The sequence below is a fragment of the Sapajus apella genome, unplaced genomic scaffold, assembly GCF_009761245.1.
Source record: "Sapajus apella isolate SASKATOON/1434 unplaced genomic scaffold, GSC_monkey_1.0 scaffold35, whole genome shotgun sequence".
NCBI classification, from domain to species: domain Eukaryota; kingdom Metazoa; phylum Chordata; class Mammalia; order Primates; family Cebidae; genus Sapajus; species Sapajus apella.
Window position 1 is genome coordinate 21,964,683 of NW_022436975.1, and position 25,946 is coordinate 21,990,628.

The 25,946-nt window shown below is 34.2% G+C and overlaps 1 protein-coding gene across 10 annotated transcripts in view; it reads right to left on the reverse strand.

Annotated features, from left to right (window-relative positions):
• Window positions 1-25,946, reverse strand: part of EYA1 (EYA transcriptional coactivator and phosphatase 1) — a 339,983-nt gene that overhangs the window by 142,249 nt on the left and 171,788 nt on the right. For 4 of the 10 annotated variants that reach the window (XM_032296318.1, XM_032296321.1, XM_032296319.1 and 1 more), the window contains exons 3-4: window positions 9,566-9,615; window positions 7,887-8,014 (exon numbers count right to left, since the gene is read on the reverse strand). In XM_032296318.1, coding sequence (XP_032152209.1) covers window positions 7,887-8,014; window positions 9,566-9,615 — 178 coding nt within the window. Of the gene's footprint in view, window positions 1-7,886; window positions 8,015-9,565; window positions 9,616-14,744; window positions 16,087-25,946 lie in introns of those variants that run through there. The other 6 variants (XM_032296324.1, XM_032296322.1, XM_032296327.1 and 3 more) reach the window with 6 other exon arrangements.

Consider the following 25,946-nt stretch of genomic DNA (forward strand, 5'->3'; position numbering starts at 1 on the left):
AAGTGTACTAACTGCCTTATCTTTATATCATTCAGTTGTTTCTTGGACTACGTGGCAGTTGCTTCTTCACTATTAATATACTAACAGTTGAAGTTTATATTTAGGAAGCAATTAATTACTATGTATCAAAAGCAAGTCAGTCACTATAAGTCAAATTCAAAACCAGCAACCATGTCGACTGTGGATGTTTCGTGGATGGACAGCCCATAGCTACTATATGAACTGTCTGTGAAATAATCAATTTCAAAAATTTAAAAAACAGGCTTTAGATACTTATTGAATCTGTTAATGTATTGCAAATAAACATAATGAATGCTCCTCTCTTATCATCATTCATGTACATTACGGGCTTAGTAATATGGGGCAGTCATTCAACAATTTTTTAAAGTAGGCTTTACTGCCAAGCCTCCCCTTAGATGCTAAGGACACTAGAGTGAACATGTGTGTACCCCCCTTCAAGAAACTTAGAAACCCTTTCAGATGAAACACACATATAAATGAATGTTGTATATCTTTCATCTTGGCCACAATCTTAGATAAGGTAATACAAACACTTCTTAGGGAAGCTAAACTATTTCAGCAAGAACTCAGCTTTTTGGCTAGTAACTTAATCAGTGTTATTTGGGAGTCCATGTTTTAAAGTGTAAAGAATGTGGCTTTGAAATCAGCCTGATATGCCTTTGAATCTCTTCCCCAACACAGCTAATACACTGCATACATAGACTAGTCACTTAAACTCTTTACAACGAGGTGCCTAAAAGTTACTCTAAAGATTGTTTGAGGGTAAAAATACATAGAGGGCATATGATGCACTCAAAAACTTAGTCAATGCAGTTCATATTCTTTATTTTGATAAAAGAGATTATTTCCACTTAAAATCCCCTTATTAGTAATAAATACAATGATAAAATGAGTAAACATAGATTTTGATTCATGTTACAATGTTAAGAAAAAAAGTTCCTAATTTGTATTATGAGAAGTGCATAAATGTACCTTTTTGGAATGTGTTTGGTACTGTCTATCTTTTTTTGGTATAATGGGATACTGGAGGCATGCCAAAAAAAAAAAAAAAAAAAAAAGAAAAAGAAAAACACCAAAAACCAAGAATCTATAAAATTAGCAAATTACTATGAACATAATCATAATAACCTCTCACTTATAAATAATCGTGGGTCCTAAAAGTTAACATAAACCCTTGCTTTCTCTCTACTATAGTAAAAGCAATATTTGGCAGCCACCGAAGACAGGCATATGACAGATAATTTTTTTCCTACCCAAAGCAAAAAATGGGAAAATGGAAAATTTGTAGCATGTATATATGTTTTTTTTATTATATGCTTAGAGTGAAAGAGAAGAGAATGAATAACTCTTGGCCCTTATTCCAAGTTAGCAAGGTGAAAAGAAATATAACAGACCCCACTTTATCTATATACTGCTCACGCCAAGGTATCCTTGGATATCATAAGAAGTCAGGAATTACTTAAAGCAGGGAATCTATGACCAAAGTTATATGAATTTGCCTAAATACTACCATTCACTAAATGTTCACATATATCCCGGGAGGCGACCAGAGGTTTCTCCCAGAAAATTGGATGTTCTCAGAGAGACATATTTCCGTTCATACCGAAGTTCTGGCCCAACCAGGGGAGAGATGCCACAGAACTGTGATTCTCTGTACTAATAGCAATTGGAAATGGGAAAAAGCTGTCTACATCTAGACCTTAGTTTATCAAGAAGCCTAGCTCAAGAAACCCCAAGACTAGCTGCAGGCAGTCAGCACTGGCATTCCTATTCTTACTATGAAAGACAGTTAGCTGCAGACGAGAGGCTATAGCCTATCTGCCACCGCACAAGGCTCACACGTGCCACCCCTCTATTCCTCTGACTTTACCTCTTTTACTCCCAGCCATTCTTTCTCTTTCTCTCTCTTCCAGCCACACTGGGCTCCGTGCTGATCCTAGAACATCCCAGGCATGCTCTCAACTCTCAGATTTGATCATCACTATTCCAATGGAGCCCACAGCAAATGTTAACATAGCGTTGCTTGGCTAGTATAATTTGTTTCTCAAAGACAAGAAACATGTGAACAAATTTATCAACTACTTAGAAATATTTTCTGACGTAGAAAACATTTATTCTAAGCAGTAGCAAAGCTGCCACCAGTTTTTAAATTTCACAGTCATAGTGCCCCATTCCAAATGTGCATATGATAATGACCATTCTAATGAAAAGCAGAGATGATTTCCCATCTCGATTTGATTTCAGAGAGGCTTAACACAGGCAGACAGGTGATGAAATTACAATTAAGTCTAAAGCTTTGAAAACTAACAAGAAATAACCCTCTAAAGTTGACCTAATTATGCAATACAATGTGCACGTAGACCACAGAAAGGAATCTTATACACTCACACACACTAGAACTTCAAGACCGGGCTGTAACAACCCTGAGGAATCATCCTATAATGAAGTTCTTTGTCATCAAAACCTCTGCCACTGGTTCTTGCACAGCTCTGCTGCTTGCTAGGGAATGGTATTATTCAGCCATGAAGGGACCAATGTACCAATGAAAGCACCAATTTTTATAAAATATATTAGAAAAGACATTTGCAGATGATGCAAATCACATATTCTCTAGAGAATAATATGGTGATTTAAAAACCCAGGCTCTGGAGTCAGACAGAACTTAATTCAAACACCAGCTCACATGCCAGTGGTACCAAATACAAGCCATGTGCCTTTAAACTTGGTGTTTAACTACATTTTGGATTTTTTTGTGCATAAAATGAAAATCACACTGTAGAAGTGACTTATTTACATATGGTATAGCAGTAAATAAATATAGAGCACTTGTAAGTTTTAATTATGCCACAAATTTTATGTTACATCTTAGAAAGCCTGATGTAAGTTCTGTTATTATCTCCATTTTACAGCCACCTAGAAGCTGACTTATCTGAGATCACACAGGCAGCAAATAGTGGAGCCCAGACTCTTAGCTATTATTCAGACAATGTTAAAAACATTTTTTTTCAAAAGATTAATAAAATAAAGCAGAGAATGGTCAGCACAGTGACTAATAATAGGCTACTAATAAATATTACCCAGCATTATAATTAATTAGCAATAGATATGTGAAAGTTATTCCTATATATGCAACATAGGAAAATACTAAATCCTACCAAATTACTTGTTCATTCTTTCATGGCTTTTGTTTCAGACCAATTTATAAGAGGCCAATTCTGTGGTTACAGACAAACTCTAAAAACGTCATTAGAAACTTCTTTATTCACAATGTCCCTTAATCTTCCAGAAACTAAATCTTGTGCAGAATGTAAACAATAATAAAGTTATATTACCATGTTTCTATTGACAACAGAATATTTCACCACAAATATATAAACATGGCCTATAAAATACACCCTCAAACCATACTTTTATACATATTTGCCCCACTTTAGATATTTCTTGTAAATCAGATTTCTTAAAAATAATCTAGTTAGACAGCACTCTATTTTACTAAATTAAAATGACAGTGAGAAAAACAAATCCAGATAATTTACTAGTGTTCTAAGCTTTGTAAAACTGATGAAACAGCTTAAAATAGATTCTGCTAATTTATAAAACTGAATCTATTATCCTAAAATATGTAAGACACAGTAAATTTTAATGCAGAAAATTAATTAACCTAATTCAAGATTGTATTTGTTATCACCTTGGAAATCTGATATACCAATTCAAAATTACTATTTGAATTACCATCAGAATTCCTGAAACCCTACATGTAGTGAAGATTCCAGTCGCATCTGGTTTTGTGTCACCTAAAGACAAATCTTTCTGTTTCAAGAAAAGTTTAAGCTTCTTCTTGAGTTTGAGCCTAAGTTTACAATACAGAAAACTCAGAATTAGAGTTCTGATTTTCGCTTGCTCACACTTTTTTGGCCTTCCTCACTCCTTACTCCAAGACAACCAAAAATAAACACTCAAACCAGCAATATATGAACTGACCAATCTTAAGCTCCCATGGACTTAAGACAACCAGAGAAAACAAAGATGGAAAGAATCACTGCTTCGCAAACAAGGCCTTAATTACATACGTAAATAAAAATCCTTTTAGGGCCACAGCCCTGAATCCTTCCAAGGAAGCTTTCCCAACTACTTCTCACACTTAAACACAAATATCAACACAAAGCCTTTACCACATAGAGGCTTACACAGATGCCCAAACATTACAAATCCTCTCAGATTTGATGCTTACCTAATAGAAGTATCATCAAGAAGCCTATTTCTTAAAATCTATGCTTTAACGATCTCTCCAATACATGTAGTAGAATAATACATTTCTATTCCATCTTGGCCTCACAGACTAACAGTCCAAAGGAAGAGAGGAAACAGTTAAAATACGCGCCATGATTGGTGTTTTCATAACCATCCATTAGTGTCTTCTAGGTCAAGCTTGAGTTGTTTAATAGTAACAAAAATATGCATTAATTCATTTGGAAACATATCACTTCCTACAGTGCTTTCCTCATTGCAAGTCAAGCATTCATTTATGCTACTATTTTCTATTTTTACCTGTTTATATTTTTATATTGCAAAGATGTATAAACCGGGTGAAACCAACCAATGGTTAACTGAAACAATAACAACTCACAGAGGGGTTGGAAGGATGTATAAAAATATGAATAATTGAAAGTTTTGAAATATGAAACATTCAAACAACGCTTATAACTGAAGAACATTTCATGTAGGAAACAAAAAAGCACAGTACTTGAGGCTGTAGCTCAGTGTCTTTCTGTCTTTATCCCTTAGATGAACCATGAAAATAGGCACTAGCCTGTGAGTACAGAACCTACAAACATTGAGTCTTATGATAATTTGGCAGCAGACTTAAGAAGAAACTTAATATTCTCTGCCTCTCCATTCCATTTCCTTCTTGTTTGTTCTTCAGATGAAGTTATGGTTTTTGATACAGGAGATTTTCTTGTTTTCTTAGCCTCATTATAGGAACAAGTGGTGGCAGGAAATAAAAAATATCTCTGAGTGAAAAAAGACAACCTATATAAATACAGGCAAAGCCAACAACTGTGCAAACTAAATGGAAGTTCTGTTGACCTAATTAATTTTGATTGGGCTGAGATGATTTTTAGTTGGGCTGCAGAAAAGTCACTCAAATATAAATCATGGCATACGTAGCTGGAAATATTCGTTGCAGAATTAGGGGAGGTGATTGACATTTTACAGACTCTTAATTGTAATGAATTTCTTGATTTTATTCCTTTAATTCATTGGTAAACACTGCTGTTTTCAAACTAAATAAGATTTCAAAGAAGAAACAGGAAAATCTATAATAACTATATGCCAGAGAAATTTGCCAGACATAAATGAATTCACTAATTTTAAGCTTAACTCCTCTAGTGGTGACAGAGAGGAATGAAATAGATATGAGACATATAAGCAGCATGATAAACTGATTCACACACTTAATAAAAACCTAGAACTTTCTAAATGCACATGTAACATCGATCATGAGGGAAGTTTGGGTCCCTATTTTCAAACTGGGTACTAAAATAAAACAATATCCCAGTAGATTGAGAAACTTCATTTATTCTAATTTATACCAATACCTTCTAACTTCACTTTTTAACCACCACAACACTTGTAAAGTACATTAATGAAGACTGCCTGAAAACAGGGTGAGATGAGTAATTGTGTATTTGTCTGAAATCAGGTCTAAAAACATTCATTGCCAGGGCATAAAACAATTAATTTTTTTAAGATAAAGAATATAGTCTGTTTATTTCCAGGATTGGTTGAGAAGATCACGTAATTACATAAAATATTTTAATAGTTTGAACTTATTTATGTAAAAATCTAATAAAACACAGTATTCCTAAATAAGAATGTGATATCCAGTTATGAAAAGTAAATATTCAGAAATATATTATCACTCCATATGCGCTTAGAAAACAAACCACACGTCACCCACACGTTACCATCTAAGGGAGAGCCCTAAACACACACTCTGTTTCAGTACTGCGTGGCTCTTATTTCATAGGAGAGGACTTGCCAATAAAATATTGAGAAAATGAAAACGTCTTACTCCTATTCATTTCTTCACATACATAAAGATTAACTATTAGTATTTCTTAATTCCTCTTCCATAGATGTACTGTTGTATTCTATTGAGCAAAATATTTTAACATATTTAGTCTTCCTTATTTTTAAGTTAATTTGAATGACTGTCTTATCTGGACTTCACAGTGATGGAAATGCCTGTTAAAGGTCACCTATGGGCCTTCTGTAGCTCCTGTCAGTGGCTGCCCTGCACGCGGACACTCGCATGAGGCCTGCCACCACACAGACCTGCGGTGGTCTGGGTGACTACATCCACACCGAGTCTGCCCTCCACAGTAGGCATGCTTCACCTGAAGTCAAAGCCCAAAGGAAGAGGAAAAAGGATTGCTTGCTTTTATTTTATTTGCTCTATAAAATCCGCTTACACACCAAAACTACTTTCCTATAAATGATTTAAATTTCTCTGTGATTGCCTATCAAATGAGAAGAAAAAAGTTTCAGATAAAAAGGCATCTCATTCAGAGATAATAATCTGCTACATCAGCAAAGTTTCAATTTTTGATAGTACCCATTTTTCATAAACACTTGAAATGAATGTATTTATGCTAAAAGAAAAATGCAGAATATTGACACACTTAAAAATCACTGTTGGAATAAAAATCAAAGCATCTCATATCAGAAATAACTGATTTTATACTTTTCCTATTAAAAATTATGTAACATTGTACATTTCAAAAGTCTTCACTAATACACATCCGAATATCACACCAAAAAGGACAGTAATTTTACAGCATTTAGTTTTATTTTTTAAAAATTCTGTGATGAAAGATCACCATGGTGACTGAGAAATTATGGTTAAGAGTTTTGTCTATGGATGAAATTCTAACACGGATAATTCATTGAACTTCTAGTGAAAGGTATGCTTTGAGTCATCAAGGTCCTGAGGCTTAGTAACGAATAAATAAACAAAATATCATCTATGAAGAAATAGCTTTTCAATAGTCTAGATATAAACATAATGCAATATGTAACATATATTTCCATATGTTGAAGTTCTAAAAATATGCATAGTACCTAAATGACTGCATAACAGGTAGCAACAATACATACAACTTTATATGTTTAATCTTAATATACATGGATCAAAGTAGGTATTTCTATTTACATAAAGTTTATGTAAATATTCATATGTATTAATTACACAGAAATAATCATAACTGTTCTACATTTAAAGTATACTATTTAATCTTTAAAGTAAACAAATTGTGTGTATATCACCTAAATGATGCTGTGTATTTCATAAACAATACTTTTTACTTATTTATATTTTCATAGCCAAAGCCATAAGAACACTAGGCACACAAATTATTTCATTGATATTTAAAAACAATCCAGTCCAGTGTTTACATTTAAACAAATTCAGTTATATTTAATAACAAAAGGGAAAATAAGGGAAATAATTTCAAGTTTTCATTTCTCATACAGCAAAACAACACAAATTGCTATGCACTGTGGACATGAGCAACAAAAAGATAAAACATACTCAAATGTTAAAAGTGTTATACACACATATATGTATAATATCTATGTGTATATATGCACATGCATTTGGCAAAATAAAACCAACCTATGCAATGTTACAATGTGAAGCTCCTAACAATGAATACTGATTCATAAGTCGCATTATTACTTAAAGGGGAAATATAACAGTAGTTTTATGAATCTGACAACTGAAATCATAACCACCTAATAATAATGCATATGCTGATGAAGAAACAAGGTGCAAAGTAAACAGTGAGAAGGCAGACACTCACCTTCGGTGCCATTGGGAGTCATGGAATTACTATTTATATGAGAGTTATCGAGTTTGGGGCCACTGGGGGATTCGCTACTACCACTCAGACGGCTATGCGGGCTGGTTAGATCCTGCATTTCCATAGACCTAAAGACAAGAAGCCTTCCATTTGACAGATGTACCAAATTCATAACACCACTGTTTAATGCGCTAATGACTTGACACCTTTCTTTGAAACACACTCACACAAAAGTCCCATTGTATGTATTTCTTAGACTCAAAATAGTTCATCTCATATTTTGACTTCAGGCATCCCTTCATCACAGGTACTATCAAAAGATGTCACTTGCCTTACCTACCCAGCCAGTCACATGAAGTTTTCAAAATTTCATGTTTTCTCTTACACAGTTCATCAAGTCACAAAGTCTAATGTGAGACAATGACATCTATTTTAATTTTTGAAGAAAAAACAGTCATCATTTTCTTTTTATATCAAAAAGGACCAAAGGCATTACTTTTCTAAAAAAGGCAACTATGTAAAGAAGTAAAATAGAAATAGATCACTTTTCTGTGGACTCTGTTTCATCTAATAAATTAGCACTAGGCTACTCCCTTATAATTTACCACCCAATTGTAATTTAATGGGTCTCCAAACCAAATAAAACACTTGAAACCTATAGTCTAGTGACAGGGAATGAGATAGTCCTGATGCATGTGTTTACTCTGGCAAACTACTTAATTGTTCCTCTGTTTCCCTTGAAACAAATGCAGCATTAAAACATTATGATGTCGGCTCACTTGTTTGCTTTGTGGATTACATACAGCGTGCCCAATTGAAAAGGGATAAGGCCAATATACAGTGGGTCCCTGCAAGCATTAGCACTCGGAATACCTCAGCTGTCACTTACTCTGGGAAATAACAACAATTCTACTTCAATGCTATAATTTTGCATTTTAACCATATAAAACCAGTTAAATGCCCCCTGAAAGTTCTTAGACTCTGCAGTTACTTATTCTATAAAAGGTACAAAAGCCACTACTCACATTCACAATTTCAAAACTATACGTTTATATTTAATACCCTATTAATAAAGAGAAAATTTATTTAAAGTCACTATAAACATACCTAGACACCATTATTTTCTGACAGCCAATTTCTTAAAAGTTTAGGGCCCATTTATTTTAAACTCTGTATGTTTCTCTAAGAAAAAAGGTGGGAGGAGGTTTAATGTGTACATATATAAAGTTAATACTATTTGCTCCTCACCCTAACAGGTCAATAAAAGCTACAGTCATTTTAATTTAGAGGTTGCACTTACATTGACTGTGGATATCAGTTTTTAAAACAGCTTAACATGAGCCATTTTACTTCTGAAGTGAGTTTTGACTTCCCCAAATTTCTGAATTCAAACTAGAAATGGTCTAAAATCCAGTTTTTCTCTCCTGATTCTCATTACACATTCACAGTTTTCCTAACACTAGAAACTATAGCCCATAATCATTTTCAAACTGAGGTTCCTATTCCCTTTCTACATAGTTAAAATGTTTTACAAGCACACACACACACACAAACTGTTAAGTAATTTCCAACAGAGGCTGTTACTATTAATAGAAATAATTAAGAAACACTAGACAAAAATAGATATGGGTCACAGAAAGGTAATCTTCAAAAATGTCAAATATCAACAATATCCTTACCTGCAACTTGAGGAAACAGCAACATCTGAACTGGCTTGAGATGTTTGCACCTGTGATCAGGGGTAAAAAAATTAGAAGCTGTTGTTACTCTGCTTCAGTGTCAGCTCTTAATTATACAGAGCACATGGCTGAGAACGACAACGCTCTCTTTTAACTAAAAGAGAAAAAGGAGGGTACTGCAGCAGTGAAAGGCATGTTGTCTTTAAGTTGAGGTCTCAACTGTTGTTTCCTCCTGCAGGTCTATCCTCCTCCTCCCCTTGTCAGGGGGGGAAGGCAGCCAAATGACGTGATAGTGATTCATCACTGGCCTATGACAGCTGCAAACGGGATTACCCCTCCCCCAATCAACATGCAAAGCAGCCTTGCCCAGGCAGCTTGGAAAAGGTGCTTGGAAAAAAAATAGCGATTGACAAAATGAGCATGTTTAACAGCAATAGTTTAGGCAGTAATCCGCTAGCATCCTCAGAAGATCTTTCATCTTCTGTTATCACCAGCTGAAATAGAGCTCCCGCCCACCCCTTTGACTCCTGACAGTTTCTTATCCTTATCATAATGGTTTTCTCCTACATTTACTTTTTGTCATTTAACATTCTCTAAAACAGCTTCTGGGCAACTTTTAGACAATGCTGGACTAACCACATATGGCAAAGGCAAGTTTTCATACCCAAAGTCACTCCATTGAACAATGTGCTCATTTACCCTAGCCAATTTAAAATTCAATGAGTTCTTATTCAGTTCTGCCGGGTAAACTAGAAAATGCAGTTAGCTTTTTTTGGTGGATTTTCCATCTTTTAAACTGAGGAAGAAAACGGAAAGTTTAAAAATCAATTTACTATCCTATTAAGCCACGTTTTAGTCTCTCTTGTTTCTAGATGAATCTGTACTTCAGGACTTCACTGAACAACTTAACTAATGTGTAGGCTTTGACAGTCACTGCCCTTCTTCCAGAAGCAACTCAAACTGCCAGCAGGTGATAAAGCTCAGGTGAGGCCAGGCTTGCCGGCTTTAAGCTCAGGCTAACGCCTCGGTAGGAGAGCATTCTGCAAAACGTTTAAAATGGCTCAGAATTCCAAATCTTTGATGTGCATTTTCATTCAACCTGAACTGACATCAATTAGGGTTACAGAACAAAGATGAGAACTGAAGCATCTCAAATGGCATTACAGTTATCCAACCAAACGTCCTCTGTTAAGTCCTGTTATTTTTAAATTATGATATATGAATTAAGAAATACTATCTTTCTTGCAAGAATAAAGCATCATTAAAGTCTAACTGTCTTGGTATAATGTTACATAAAATTTCTAGGTATGTTTCTCCATAATACGTGCAGGATAAAAAACATTTTTTAAAACACACTTGAATAAAAGATAAAAAACTTCAATGCCTACAGATGTGTCATTCTGTGATAATGGCCTTCTACAATTTTTGTAAAAATTAATGTTCTTACGCAAGTTTAAACGGTTTCCTTTAGAAACTGTAGCAATATACCTCAAGGATAAATTTCCTTTTTTTTTCCTCCACTTTTATACACCTGGAATAAATTATAGGTGAGAACTAACTTAGCTTTAAGAACTCTCCTGGCTTAATTATGTGAAAGAGCATTTAAACATTCTTTCTGTTAAATGTTAAAATACATTTCCATTTTAACATTAGCTGGAAAGTACAATCTTGGAAATATAATTTTAGTTTCACTGTATACTTCGAAAGTTTGGTTAGATTTATATTTGTGCTTTAACCTATCATATTTAAATTTCAGAGTCGAACTTGTTAATAAAGAAAAAATGAACTTCAAACCAAGAATTATTCTACCACATTTTCTCACTGAAAAAATGCATTTTCACAACACATTTCTTTTATGCTGGTTCAACTAGACTCTACTGTATTTTCATGCTCTAAAACTTTCGAAAGTCCATATGCATGATCTACATTTCATTAAGTATACTTTAGATATATTCTTTTGTGTCTCAAGGATTATTTAAACCATGTGTTGTGTGTTACTGTATTTAAAAATGACTCTTTAATCAAAATAACTTTAAAACAACTAATCCTCACTTAGGCTGGTCAGCTGAATCCACATCGTGGTCCAGGAAAAATAAATCTACTCTCAAGAATGCGAATGCAGACAACAATTAGACACAGATGTGAGCAAAATTAGTTACAGTTTACAAAATGCTACACTTCACATGCTTTTAGTTTTTTATGTGTAGTACAAGATTACAGTGCAGAAGGAAACATAGTCTTATAATGACTTATCTAAAAAGAACACCTATTTCTGATTGCTGTTGATTACCCCTCATGTTTGATAATATCTCTGGAAGTTTCTGTGTTGTAAAGATCTAAAACCATAATGTGTTTAGAAAATAATTACAGATATTTCCATTCAAAAGAGAAAAATATTATTTTATTGTTTCTAGAAAAATGACGTGAGGCATTGAGTAAGTTCACATTTTCTGCTTTACATCCATAAACCTAGTATGTTTCTTGTCTTCTCCTAATCTGGTATTTTTAATTCAAATACTTCTGTGAGTGCAAAAGTATTTCCCACAACATAACAAATGGTCATCTTATATTACGATCAAGTCACTTCACTTGAATGCTTTTTTAAAACTCATTGTATAGAATACCCATAGCAGCATATTGACAGAGTTGTGAAAATACAAATAGCAACAAGCAGAACTTCTTAGAATTGAAGAATCCTAAACTAGTAACTTTGACTTCTGATTAGTTAATGAGGTCTTTTAAGTTTGCCTTTTTTCTAATTAAATTTATAATTCTTCACAGATGTAACTTTTGTTGATGTTCAATTTGTCTCTCTCATTTTGTTAAACCTCACATAGTACTTCGCCAATCCATTGAATAGCCACATTAAATCTGTTAATACCATGCTCTTCAACCTCAGAAATTATTTCCAGAAGGCAAACTTGCTTTGAGAGATCATCAAACAAGACTTAAGGTACACATTTTATCACATTTTCCCTACCACAGAGCTCAGGATGCAGAGCAAAATTCATGACTTTTGCACTGTTTATTATACTTTGCTAAATTACAAATCAAAAGCATCTGACAGAAGATCATGCATGAAGCCAAAAAGTTAATAATGTTCTGTGAAAAGTAAACTGTAAATGGAAAGGGATTCTAAATCTCAGCAGCACAGAGCAAATAAAATGTAGGTACTTGTCTAAATTATGGGTTTTCCATAGGTTTTTTTTGCTTGCTAGAAGCAATTTTTATAAAATGACTATAATTTAAAACTTTTTTTCAAACTGAAAAGAAATTTTCAAAGTGAAAGTACTGAGCTTATCTAAATAAATAGAGTTGGCAGGCAAGCTGGTTTTGTCCACCACAGATCAACCTGAGTACTCCCAAATTTGAAAGACAATGGCAATTTTCTCATCAGAATGTATTTGATAGAAAAAAAAATTTTTCCTTAGCCATAGATCTGTGTTTTAAGCAGGGTATATTCTTGCTAAAATTTCTCCTCACTCGACATCTCTACTATGGCATCAGTGTTGGAATGAAAACTTAAATTAAAAAAATAAAAACCTAAACCTAAAATTGAAATGAACTTCTAGGGAGACGTAGATGTTTTTTAAATGTTAACACTATTTCCTTCTTTATCAAAGACTCCATAAAATAAATGCTTTAATACTACTGCTAATTATTTTAATGAGGTATACTACATTACTTTTTGCAATACGTCGTTTAAAGAAAATGACAAAATAAAGTCCGCATGAAAACAAGTTTTTAAACCACATGGATGCTACCTATAGCTTTAAAGGGTTGTTTTCAATATCAATTTATTTAAAATGTTGAATGAAATAGTTGTGATATTTGATTAAACAAGTGGTTTTATTCTTGCTGCAAGTGTTTTTCTTCTTTACAATGTGTTCTTACATGATTTTCACAAATGGAAATTTTCTTTTGAGAAAATCACTTATGTCTGAAACTCACACAGCAGTTGACTTCCATTTGGCCCTCTAAAACTGAACAGTGGCTAAATTAGACTTCTCTGTCTGTCACCGCAAAGAATGTGCAAAGACTGAAAATCCATGACTGCTTGCTCACTTACTGAACACTTCGGGCCTTAGGAGAACTCAAGCATGGAGAAAGTCAAATATTAAATATTTGACAATGCAAAAGCAGGACTATACATGTGTGCATGTCCTCAGATTCCAGATTGTTGGAGGAAAATCTCATGCAAGCATAAAATAAAACCTACCTTGAAAGACACATTATAAAAATAATCCCAAACCTGTAAAACTACCCTATGTGCTTAACTATCGCTTTTTTGTATCCCTTGCCCTTTTAAGAAATAAAATGTAAAAATGTTTGTCTAAATTCAATGACAGCTCTGAATTTATTGAATTCTTGCAAATGCTATGCTTAAATGTGTTAAAAAAAAAAAAAAAACTCTTCCCAAGAAATATAAACCCATGAGTCATTAACAATTCATATACTGACTTTGAATGGCAAATATTTTTAAATACTTCAAAAGTTTACGGATCTTGTTTTTAATTTCAAGGTCCATTCAGGCCTTACAAAGTGTCAATAAGAGAAAAATATATTAATTGGGTAAATGTTTCTTATATCATCTTTCGAAGTTAAGTTTGTTAAACATAATGTTTGGGAAATTCGTTTATAGAAACAAAAAGATTTCCTTCCTTAAAAAGTGCTATCAATTTATTGTTGTTATCTGTTGTCCTTTCAAATGTTAAATGCTTCCTCATTTTCACATCAAATTAAAGTGGGTAAGAAAAGTTATTTATGTGTTGCAATGAACATAGATGTACTGCTTTATTCAATACCACACAAATATATTTGAGATTTGTTCAGCAATTCAGAAAAGAGATATGAAGTCATCTCCCTACAAGAATATGGCCCTGTATTATATTTATTTATCTAGAGCATGACAAAAGTAATTGTTAACAATTAATTTGTAATTATCTCTTAATGATCCTAATCACTCATAATTTGGAGGTTAGGAATTCTACTTCTAGGATGGAACCCTGTGGCTCATAAAGTACTAGGTACAAAGTGTCATAATTTTCCCCATGCCATAATGTTTTTCTTTGAAAACAAATCAAAACAATAATAAAAGCGCTCCTGTTAGCTTGGGCTTTGCCCACAGGACAGCTGTTGTCAGTCACTACGATTTTTCAAACAGTCAGCTTGTACTTACAGGGCTTACATCTGCTGCATCCACCAGTTTAATGTGTTCCTTCGAATTTTCTGGGTTAGCAAACCTCCATTCCTGACATAGTTTTGCTCCTGGATGGGGACGCGCGAGGGCTCTCAGGCACTCTGGTGCAGTCGCGGCGCCTCTGGGAGCGGAGCGCCTCTGCAGGGGAAAGCTCGGCGCAGGGGGAAAGCTCGGCGCAGGGGGCAGGCGCCTGGCCGCTGCCGCAGGCTCGGGCTGCCGAGCGACTGAGCGAAAACGCGTTCCCCAGGAAGAAACCCGCCACAGTGGACGGCAACAGGAAGGCTTAAAGTCGGAAGTGGCACTGGAGAGTTTCTACCTCGCCCCAAGCTCGGAGCCATCAGCTCCCACCGTTCTGTTTGGTAACAGCTTTGCGCCCAGCGCTCCGTCCCCACCAAACAGCAGCCGCAGATAGCATCTGAGAACCCTAGACAAAGAAACAGCAGAATCTCATCCCTCGATTTGTTTGCGCAGCCTTGTAGGTCTGCCCATGGAGCCTCGGGGCTTTTTTTTTTTTTTTTTTTTTTTTTTGGTTTTTGCAACGCAAACCACAGCTATTCTCTTGTCCTAACCTTATTGGTTTAAATGCACAATTGAAAGGAGCACTGCTCTGACTCAACCTTGCTGCTTAAAAAAAAATTATGTAAATGAACGCGCCCCACGCTATCTGAATAAACAGCTGTGTGAGAATAACTTCTCTGAGACACGGTCAACACACACACACATCTCCTCTTGCAACAGTAGTTACCAATTAAGATCTTTGGGGAGTAGTTATCTTTTACACTTTTCCAAAACTTTTTTCAGGCCCTAAAACTTAAGGAATCCACTACATTTCAGAATTTCTTTTCTAACATACCTAGTACTGAAACGGGTCTGGGGGAAATAAAAAATAGAATGGCCATTTCCCTTTAAGCAGAAAGCGAAAAAGCAAACGTGCAAGCTATTATCAGTTTCATAATGAAAGCCTGAAGGATGAATCTGCAATGATTTCTAGAATGGCAAGTCTTCGGTGAACAATTCCTTGGCTACGAACCAGATAATGTTTCGGTGTTAATATTTTAAAATGATTTTTGGAAAAGATTCATGTTATCTAGAATTCTTCCTTTACAGCTTATTCTTTTTAAAAAAATTCTTACTGACCTCAGAATCTATGCATGAGAGTCTATAACACTCACCTAAAGAGCTGAGCTTCAGTTAAGATATGTTTTATGTAGATACATGACTTTGGTGATAAGACTTAACCATTGTGTTGATTTGAAATATTCAAAGAAGACATCGTTCATGGGACTAATGATTGTATCTAAATTTTCCAGCCATATACCAACATTCAAATACAAATGTTTATTTTGATACTAGTCACTCATCGTAACCAATTTTGTGCTCTAAAATAAAATCTTTATGCCCATTGGATTTTTCTTAAAACTGTTTTGTCATCACCCATGTAATACTATTCCACTTATTAGGCCTTTTTATTAAAAAATATAAAAAAATCTTCATTTTTTAGGCTCTTGATTGATACGAAAAAAATTTTTTAAATCACAATAACTTATTGCATGACCTTATAATACATTTCCATCTATCAACTAATGAAACACATAGGCACAATCATAACTTTATACTGCTAATTTGTAAATGAAAACACCATCCCCATGCAAACAAAATAAAAAGCTTCTAATGACCAAAATTAATAGCGACTCCCCCCCACCTCCAAAAGTATGCCAGTCTGAGTTCCTCAGAAAAGAACACTTTGTCAAACATAAGCAACAGTTTAAACTGCAAACTCACCTAGGATTTCATTTTGTATAGTACCAGCAAGGAATCATGGGCAACTACCATATTTGGGAGACCAGGTCAAAAAACAGTTGATTGCTATTGGATCTGTTCATATATGCAGCAGAAATAGAATTATGTTACCACCTACCGCACTTTCTCAGACCAGAAATGTCAGTTATTCAATGTACTAAAGTATATATGCAGAGAATAAAATACAGCTTGTAATGGAGATTTCTAGTGTTGCCAGATAAAATGTAATGTTATAGTAATTCAATCTATGATATCAAACAGTATATACTTTTGCAACCACATTTATTTCTAAGCTCTATAAAATGTAAAATTTGAGGTTTAGAGAATTAAACAGTGTTTGAAATTTTACATTTAGCTATTGTATTCATGCTTCCCATTGTTTAAAAATTATTTTAGATGTAAGAGTAATACATTATTTTTTTGATCCATGAAAAGCTATATTGAAAAATCTAGAATATACGAACTATATGAAATCAAAACAGTGGGAATATTATGTAAAGTATGTCATATCTACATACAAGTTACTTGCCCACATTATAGTCAAATGTATCATATTACATGTTTTTATGTTGAAATTTAATTATTTTTATTTATATAACCAAACAAAACATTAAATAAATGATGCGTGTAATTATGAAGAAAATTAGTAAAAGCATGATGAATGTAATGTGACCACTAATTGATGTGATATAGCGCATGCTTCATAATTTTGTAACAAAGAGCTTAGTCAGTGACTAAAAGTAACACCCATGTGCACATTTACTACTTTTAAATAGTTTCCTTTTCCTGAAGCAAAATTAGATGGATTAAAAACAATCACGTTTACCCATAAATGGTGAATGGTTACTACCTCTGAATATCCAGTATGTAATAACTACTATAGCATAAAATTTAAACCCAAAATAAGTTATCCTATGATTAACAACCAACATTTAAGCCATTGTTAACAAGACTAGGTTTGTAGTGTACTGATAGCCTCCTATTTCTAAATCTTCACCAACTATAATTATATTATGTAACTTAACATATACTTTAAGGACTAAATTGTTCCCTAAATACAGTCATACATATAACTACAAAACTTAGGAAAACTGCTGAACATTGCTACTGGTAAAAACAGGTAATAGAATAAAACATTGCTATCTCACATTTGCTGAGGAAATCTCAATACATAAGTGTATGAAAAGGAGTTTTAAAATTTTCCAATGTACTTTTCCCCAATAAAAAATACATAATTTAATCGGGAAAGGGAAAACACTTGAAATATTCAACTATAAGGAAATGTTTGAACATCCTCAAGGAGATGATATCTTTCACATGCTCTATTGCAGGTTTTATCTGACAGAGCCAGCTGTTGCCTAGATACCTGCCTGGTTATACAGAGAAAGTCTTCAATTTTGGTAGAAGGGTTTAGTGTTTTAGGTTAACGGAATGATCACAAAAATAAGCAAAAGTCATATATATGTATATGTGCCATAGTAACTTTTACATATATATGAGAAGAGAGAAAGACAAGAACAGATACAAGGAACTCATTACAACAATCTAAAAGGTAACTTGGACTTTTCTAAAACTTCATGAGTAAACAGTTGATTGACCAAATTAAGTATAACAAATAAACACTGAGAAAATAAAGGATAAAAAACGAGTGTTCCTTTTCCTTTTCATTCCAATAATGAAAATAAAGTTCTTTTACAATTGTGAAGTTGTCAGTAAATGATGTACTCTGAAGTTATTTTTCTTCTATTTGTGTTTACTTTGAAATAACTTTAGAAGTCAGCATTCATGCTATCACCTGGTCCAACAGTTCAGTAATCGCTTGGTTTCTATACTTCTTATGAGATGGTTATTCCTCAAAAATAACAGTATAGTAAGTTGCAAAATATAATCTGCAATTAAAGCCTAACGCATTTTCTTAAAAAGCAAAATCCCAGTCATTATTTCTTCTTCTGCATGATTAAAATCAGTATGTGGAAGTATTCAACATTTTGTAATTCAAACTATTAAAGGTAGAATAGCAAATAGATTATTCCAAAATACTATACTTCCAGTCTTTCTGGTTTCATAAACATTTCTTTTTCTTGTGGTCCATGCCATGGCACTACCTGGCTTTTTGTGGAGCCTTTGGAACCGTGTCTGGACGGCTAACACTGTGACCCTTGCTGGCATTTGGAGTGGTCACTTCCATGACCTGCTCTTTCCCCACCAGCACGAGACCTACGATGAGGGTCCTGTTCCCAGGAGTCTTCTGCTGAAATGCAACCAAGTAAAACATCCTCTATTTATTTTAAGAATGATATTAAATCTGCCAAACTGAATGTCTACCAGTATTTTGTGAAATATTTTCCATTCAAACTCCAACATGATTAGCTTTTAACAGTAAAGAAGGTAATTAGCTATTAGCTGTACCATGGAAAATTATTTTAATACATATTACAGTCTTTATACCAACACAATATGAAAATATAACCTATTTCCTGACTTCTTAAGGAGCACGTTGATTATTACATATGAATAATAACATTTATTTATGTAGGGTGGAAAACTTGTTATCCTATGTAGTAATGACTGCCTATCGGATGTTTTTTAAAAAAATTATTATTCTTAATAGAAACTTTGAGCAGCACTTCTTGAAACTAATAGTGATACCAAGGGCAGTGGTAGATTTTAAGAAAAGGAGATGAGATAATATAGGTACTTAAAAAAATTTGACAACACAGGTTTCCTATTTTAAAATCAACTGATTTTCCAAAATGGCAAATAGTTACTTTTTCTTCTTTCTGTCAAAAATTATGTAAGTGATTGGTCCTGGAAGCATATGTCTAATCTCAGCGATAGTTATTTTGCTTTCTCACGCTGTAAAATGGGTTTCTGTTGACATGAAGCAACCTAAAAAACCCAGCTTGTCTCTTCTTTAAGATTTTTTTTTCCTCTAAGCCATGGGCAAAACCAATCTTGTCAGCACCTCCCAAAACATGTAAAAGGATCTGGAAATTTGCTTTGTGTTTTTCAGGTTTCACGACAGCTGAATTCACAGTTTTTAAATTCTTCGGAAACAATGAATAGCTCATGGAGGAAAGAAGGGAATTGGCATTTATAAAGTGCTTACTACATGCCAGGCACTGTGCTAGGCATTTTATATTCTTATGAATCCTGATTTTTTAAAATATGAGTAATTTTTCCTCACTATTTGTTCTGGAACCTGCTTCATTTTTCTAGCACCATCAAAGTCACTTCTAAACAGTAGATGGAGCAATGGGACATTCATGTCTCCTCATTGTATCATCATTTTGAAGTAAGGTGATAGCCCATAAAGTTAATAAATCCAGAAAGGTATGTAATATTTGACATGATACATATTGATATATACCAAAATAATATGTTCAATATGGGAGAGATAAAATCACCATATAGTAGCTGATTATTCCCAAACACATATTGCAAGTTACTCTGCAGATTTAAAAATAAAATTACATTAAATGGTCAATAGAGAAAAACATCCTTAAACTTGAAATGATCAAATCAGGAGATATGGGGTTTTTTCTCCTTATATATCCAAAAAGGTGAATCATCTTCCTAGAGATTATAAATATTCCCAACTTATTCTTTATATTAAAAAGGAAAAGCAAAGAGTCTGAGTTTACAAGAAGCAATTATATGCACATCTTGTTTTATAGTTATATCAATTTCTTACAATTTGCCTTTCTTAATTTCAGTTACCCAGAATGATATGCTTTGATTTTATTAGTTCTTATATCATAAACAATTTATTCACTGAGGAAATAATTATATTAAAAGTGTACTTTACAACTCGTGGTGCATTTGGATGTATAGTTTAAGTATTCAGAATCAAAAAACTCTATTATTATGATTACAAAGGAATTGCCAGAGAGTAGGGAGAGGGAACTCCCAAACCTAATGACCTATAGAATTTTTTTCTTCCTTCAAGCAGCATTAACTTTTTCTTCCTCAATCTCCCAAATCGGAAAAAAAAGTAACCTCTAAAGCTGTTTTAGACAGAAGGTCAGAATTCAAAGGATCAGTAACTTAATCCACAGTGCACTGCAATCACATCGCTATTGGAAACACAACCAGAAGCACCATTACTCCAGAAGTTTTTATTAAGCAATGTCAATAGGTATACAACCTGGAGGTTTCTCTCTGCTGTAAGGTTACCTAGATTCATACTTGCAAGCAATCAAATTGTCTTGGGTCCTTGGGTTTTACTTTACTATGCTATAGTTTGAGGGTAAAAAAAAAGTAGACTATAAAATACTAAAGAAAACAATAGCTTCAGTTGTTCAAATACTTAAAAGAGAATGCCTTTCTGCAACCAAAATGTAAGTAAGATTAAACATTTTCCAGTCTTCAGATATAATTAAGAAGAATGCTTGTTTTAAATGGTTTAATATTTGGGGTATTCTACTGATTATTGAAACACGTGATTCACGTTCTTTCAAAAAATATAAACCTGGAAAGTATCCTCTGCCTCTTTCAGGGATTCTGTTTTAATATCATTAATGATCTGGTTTATCTGAAATGCAGAGTAAAACAACAAGGATCTGGGGTTTTTGAGTTAGAATGGTTTAAATGTGGAAGATTCTTAAAAACAACACCCTGGTTGATAGAGGGTTACAGGCTGGGGGCTTATTTTTTAAATCAATACAAGAAGAAACAAATAGTTTACCAAGAGGTCAGAGCGCCCGTAGAGGAGCCCTCTGCTGCACGATTATCATTGACAACCCCTGCTGAAAGATCCGCAAAGCCCCCATTAGCTTTGGCCTCCTGGGATTGCTGTTCACTTTCCTTCCTGTCCTTGTCTGAGAGGAGGATCTTCCCTGCCTGTGGAGAGTGGATGCAGAAGAGTGGGTAAGGAGAAGGTGAAGGAGGGACAAGACAAAAACAAAGCAAAAAAGGAGAAAGAATTTGTTATTCAAAACAATGATCCAAAAACCTGCTCGGGAATCCCAGTCCTTTTAAAAAGCATGATTGCTTTTGACTTATAAATTCTAAAGGAAAAAGACAATGTTTTCAGATATGTAGACTTTATACATTTTAAATTTGCAGTATCATAATAGTATACCTGTCTCTTTTGGGAGGAATTGCATTTTATAAACCAAAAAATGGACACAGATCTGGATGACCTAACTCATCACAAATAAGTATATTCATTATTAATTATATTAAACAGGAGGGACCACACCTTTAAGCTCTGTATGCAGAGTTTTCCAAAATCATGCCTATTATCAACCATGAATGACTTATGCTTGAAAAGAAAAAAAAATATTAAAATCTTCTTAAAGCAGCATATGGCAACCCTGATTTCCTATTCCATCTTTCTATATTCTTGGATTTTATGTCTATCATTGTACAAGGTTGAAATGCTATTCTTTTCCTTAAGTGTGTAGAATTATTAATATTTCTCCACAGGCAAGGGTACTACTCACCAGACTAAAACAAATGCACCAGAGATTCAAGTGAATTATAATTCTGCCTTCAACATGGGCTTTCTCCATGTCCTCTGTTGTCACATTACTTATTCTCTCAATTTATAATTTCTAACTTGCTAGCTATAAAATGGATGCACGGTTACACACCTTGCCAAAACGGCATGGGGATGAAAATGTTTCCTGCTATGGTAAAGCTCCCATGGAAACAAAAATAGCAACAGAAAAGTTAATTTCAAATCAATTTAGATAAATGAGTGTGTAATGAGTGCCCAAACAGGGAATAGTGAATTTCCAGAGTTTAGCACATAGTAGGTGCTTGATGTCATTAAATTAATTAATACGGGCACACAAGGCTACTTGATGGAACATGGCCCTGGTTTGTGAAAGAAAAATGATTTCCTTGAATTTCCTTTGTTTTCATTTTTTTCTCTTATACATTGTTATATTTTCCTTCCATGGAAAACTGTAAAGGTGGACTGGCTAGGACATTATCATTACAGGAATGTTAACTTCATTCTATGTACAAAAATATCTAAAATAACATATTCGACCAAATTGAGTCCTTAAAAGCTGTGCTAGGAATTTGCCATCCTGACAACAGAGAACAGCCAAACTCCAATGAAATTATGGAATTAGAACAGAATTGAAATCACTCTATTCACATGATGTATATATTTAAGCGGAACAGGAAAATAGAATGAAAAGTTCAGTTTTAGTTAAAAAAAAAAAGCCACCATATACTGCATTCTAGCTATACGTGTCATATTCTTTCCTAAGTACACTGTTAACTAAATACCGATTCATATTTCCCTTTTAAATTCCTAACCAAAATAATCAGAAAAATTAATTTAAAAATGTAAAAGAGTACACAATAGGATGAAAGTATATTTAAAGAAACCTCACAGGTCCTGTCTTTCAGAAATCTTCATTGTAGGTGTGTCCACACACCATCATTTTCAAATTTTGCAGCTTTTGGGTGGTTCAGAAATCTAACCAACAAATTTAGCTAGCTGGTTTGTCAGCCAGTAATCAGTCAGTCAACAAATATTTATTGTGCATCTAGTATGTGCCAGGTACTATGGGCATAGATGAAACGGTAAGCATTAGGCAGACAGAATTCCTACAGTTAAGAAAATTATGTGTGCATAGAAGAGTGTAAATAAATGAAAAGATGTCTGACTGAACATCTGCATTTATTTTTACTTTCTCTAGAAATCCCCTAGAGCACCAGTAAAGGGATTTTTTTTTAAGGCACAGATCCCCAAGAATGAAGAAAAGCAGGCAATAGGAAAACAGTAACAAATTTTAATTAATTATTTAATTAATTTAGAGACAAGGTCTCATTCTGTCACCCAGGCTGGGGTGCAGTGGTGCAATCATGGCTGCCTGCATCCTTGACTTGGCAGGCTCAAGCGATCCTCATGCTTCAGCCTCTGAGTAATTGAGACTATGGGCACTTGCCACAATGCCTAGCTATTTATTTTATTTTATTTTTAGTTGAGACGAGGTCTCACTCTATTGCTCAGGCAAGTCTCAATCTCCTGAGCTCAAGTGATGCTCCCACCTTGAGCTTCCAAATTGCTGGGATTATAGGCATGAGCCACTGCATTTAGCCTTAACAAATTTTTAAAGTGGGGAAAAAAATCTTAGCCATGCAGACCATTAGTAACTCACTTAGCAAATATAAGAAAGCTGAATCCTAAGTTGGCAGTAAGAAAAGCTGAAAAGCAATCCAACTTACACCACCCAGCTCCTCCGATCCCCAAAGTCTTAACAACTGGTGATTACCAGGTACTTCTGCAAGTGGAAGCACAAGTAAGACTACAGTAAGGAGGACTGGGTGCAAGTCAGTATAAGATGCAGTAAGACCCTTTTCCCCACTCTACATAGTCAGCTTTACATAGTAGAACAAGTAGACTATGGATGGTAGGAAAGGCCCTAGATGTGCTGAAGAAGCAGGCACTATTGTGATAACAGGCAGATTATAAAACACTCACACTGAATGCTGGGATAACTGCCCCTGCTCCCTTCCAGCATAACTTTTCCTCATTAGGGTTCCCAGATCACCGTTAACCAGTGATCATCCAGGCAGGATCATAAATTGGTTTCACTGAGTTTCAGACCAGCCCAAAAGGAAAGAGTTATGCCACTTATACCTGAGGACCTCCTAAGGAGAGAACTCAACTTGATCACTCCAAAGTAAAAACCATGGGCAACAAGTCATTATACATCAGTCAACTTTGAAGTGCCCTACTCTTAAATATAAGCCAACAATTAAGAATTATTAAGAGTCCAAGGAAAGCTTCTCAAGAAATATAGAAACCAAGTGAAGAGAAAAGCAACTGGTAGGAAACAGAGATCAGAGAAAAGCAAGTGTCAAGAAAGCAAAAATACATTTCCATTAATATGATCAAAGAAATAAGAGAAGATACTGTAGCCATGAAACAAGATAGAAAAATAACAATAATTATTTTTTTCTTTTAAAAGAACTCCTAACAACAAAAAGAAGCCCTTCGAAATAAAAAGGAAAATAACAGAAACATAAAATTCAATAAGGCTGTGAAGATAAAATTATTGAATTCTCCCAGAGAAGAGAGGAAGAACAGAGGGAAAATAGGAGAGCAGTATAGAAAATAGAAAAAAATGAGAAGTTGTAGTCCTGGTGGTCCAACACCCAGATAATTGAAGCTTCAGAAAGAGAGGAGAGATGATAAAAGCTAAAATTTAGACCAATAATTCTAAAACATTTCATAGGGCATGAGTTTTCAGATTGAAAGAGTGCAATGAAAAGAATAAAAAGAATTAAAGCAACTCACACCAATGGATATCATTTGGAAATTTCAGAACACAAAATGGATGGCCCCTACAAACTCCTAGAGAGAAAAAACAGACCACATACAAAGCCTAGGTCATGACTTCAGACTTCTTAATTGGAACACGTATTTCTAGAAGGAAATAAAGCAATGGCCTCAAATTCCTTGAGGACAAATAATTCCCACCCTAGAATTTTATAATCTACTAAACTTTATAAGTAGAAAAAGTAAATATTTAAATTAAATGTAAAACATTTTCAGACAAGTAAATTCTCAAAAAGTTAATTTCCCAATCAAGTTCATTCCCCTATTCTTTCTCAGGAAGCTAACAGGATGTGTTCCACTAAACTTAGGAAGCAAACCTCCTTTAAAAATAGATAATCCAAATAGGAGAAAGATGAATATAATTTCTGGTGCTTATGGAAAAGGAAATTCTTGGATGACAGCTATGCCCTAGGTATGACAGTCCAGATTGGAGAATATCAGAAGGCTCCAGGAATGGTTTCATGAAGATGAGGTAATTAATACAATATGGATACATGTGAACGTATGCAAAGGAGAGGTAGACAAATAGGGGAGAGCACAGAATTGAATTATTAAAAGGAATCATCAAACTTAATTCAACAACACATCAAAAGGTTATATACCATGACCAAGTGGGGTTTATCTCTAGGATTGAAGGTTGGTTTAACATTCCAAATCAATCAATAAGATACACCACATTAACAGAATGAAATTTCAAAACCACTGATTACCTCAACAGGTGCAAGAATAACATTTAACAAAGTTCAGCATTCTTTCACAGTAAAAACTCTGGTATAGAAGGAAATTTCTTCAACATAATAAAGGCCATTTATGAAAAGACTACAGCTAACATCATAACCATTGAAGAATCCTAAAGGCTTTTCCTCCAAGATTTGGTACAAAACAAGGATCCCCATTCTCACCACTTCTGTTCAAAATAATACTGGAAGTATGCACAAGAGCAGTCAGAGAAGAAAGAGAAATAGAGGGTATCAAACTTGGAAAGGAAGAAAAGTATTTTTGTTTGCTGGTGACATGATGCTATATGTAGAAAACCCCCTAAAGAGTCCACAAGTAAATGTTAGAACTAATCA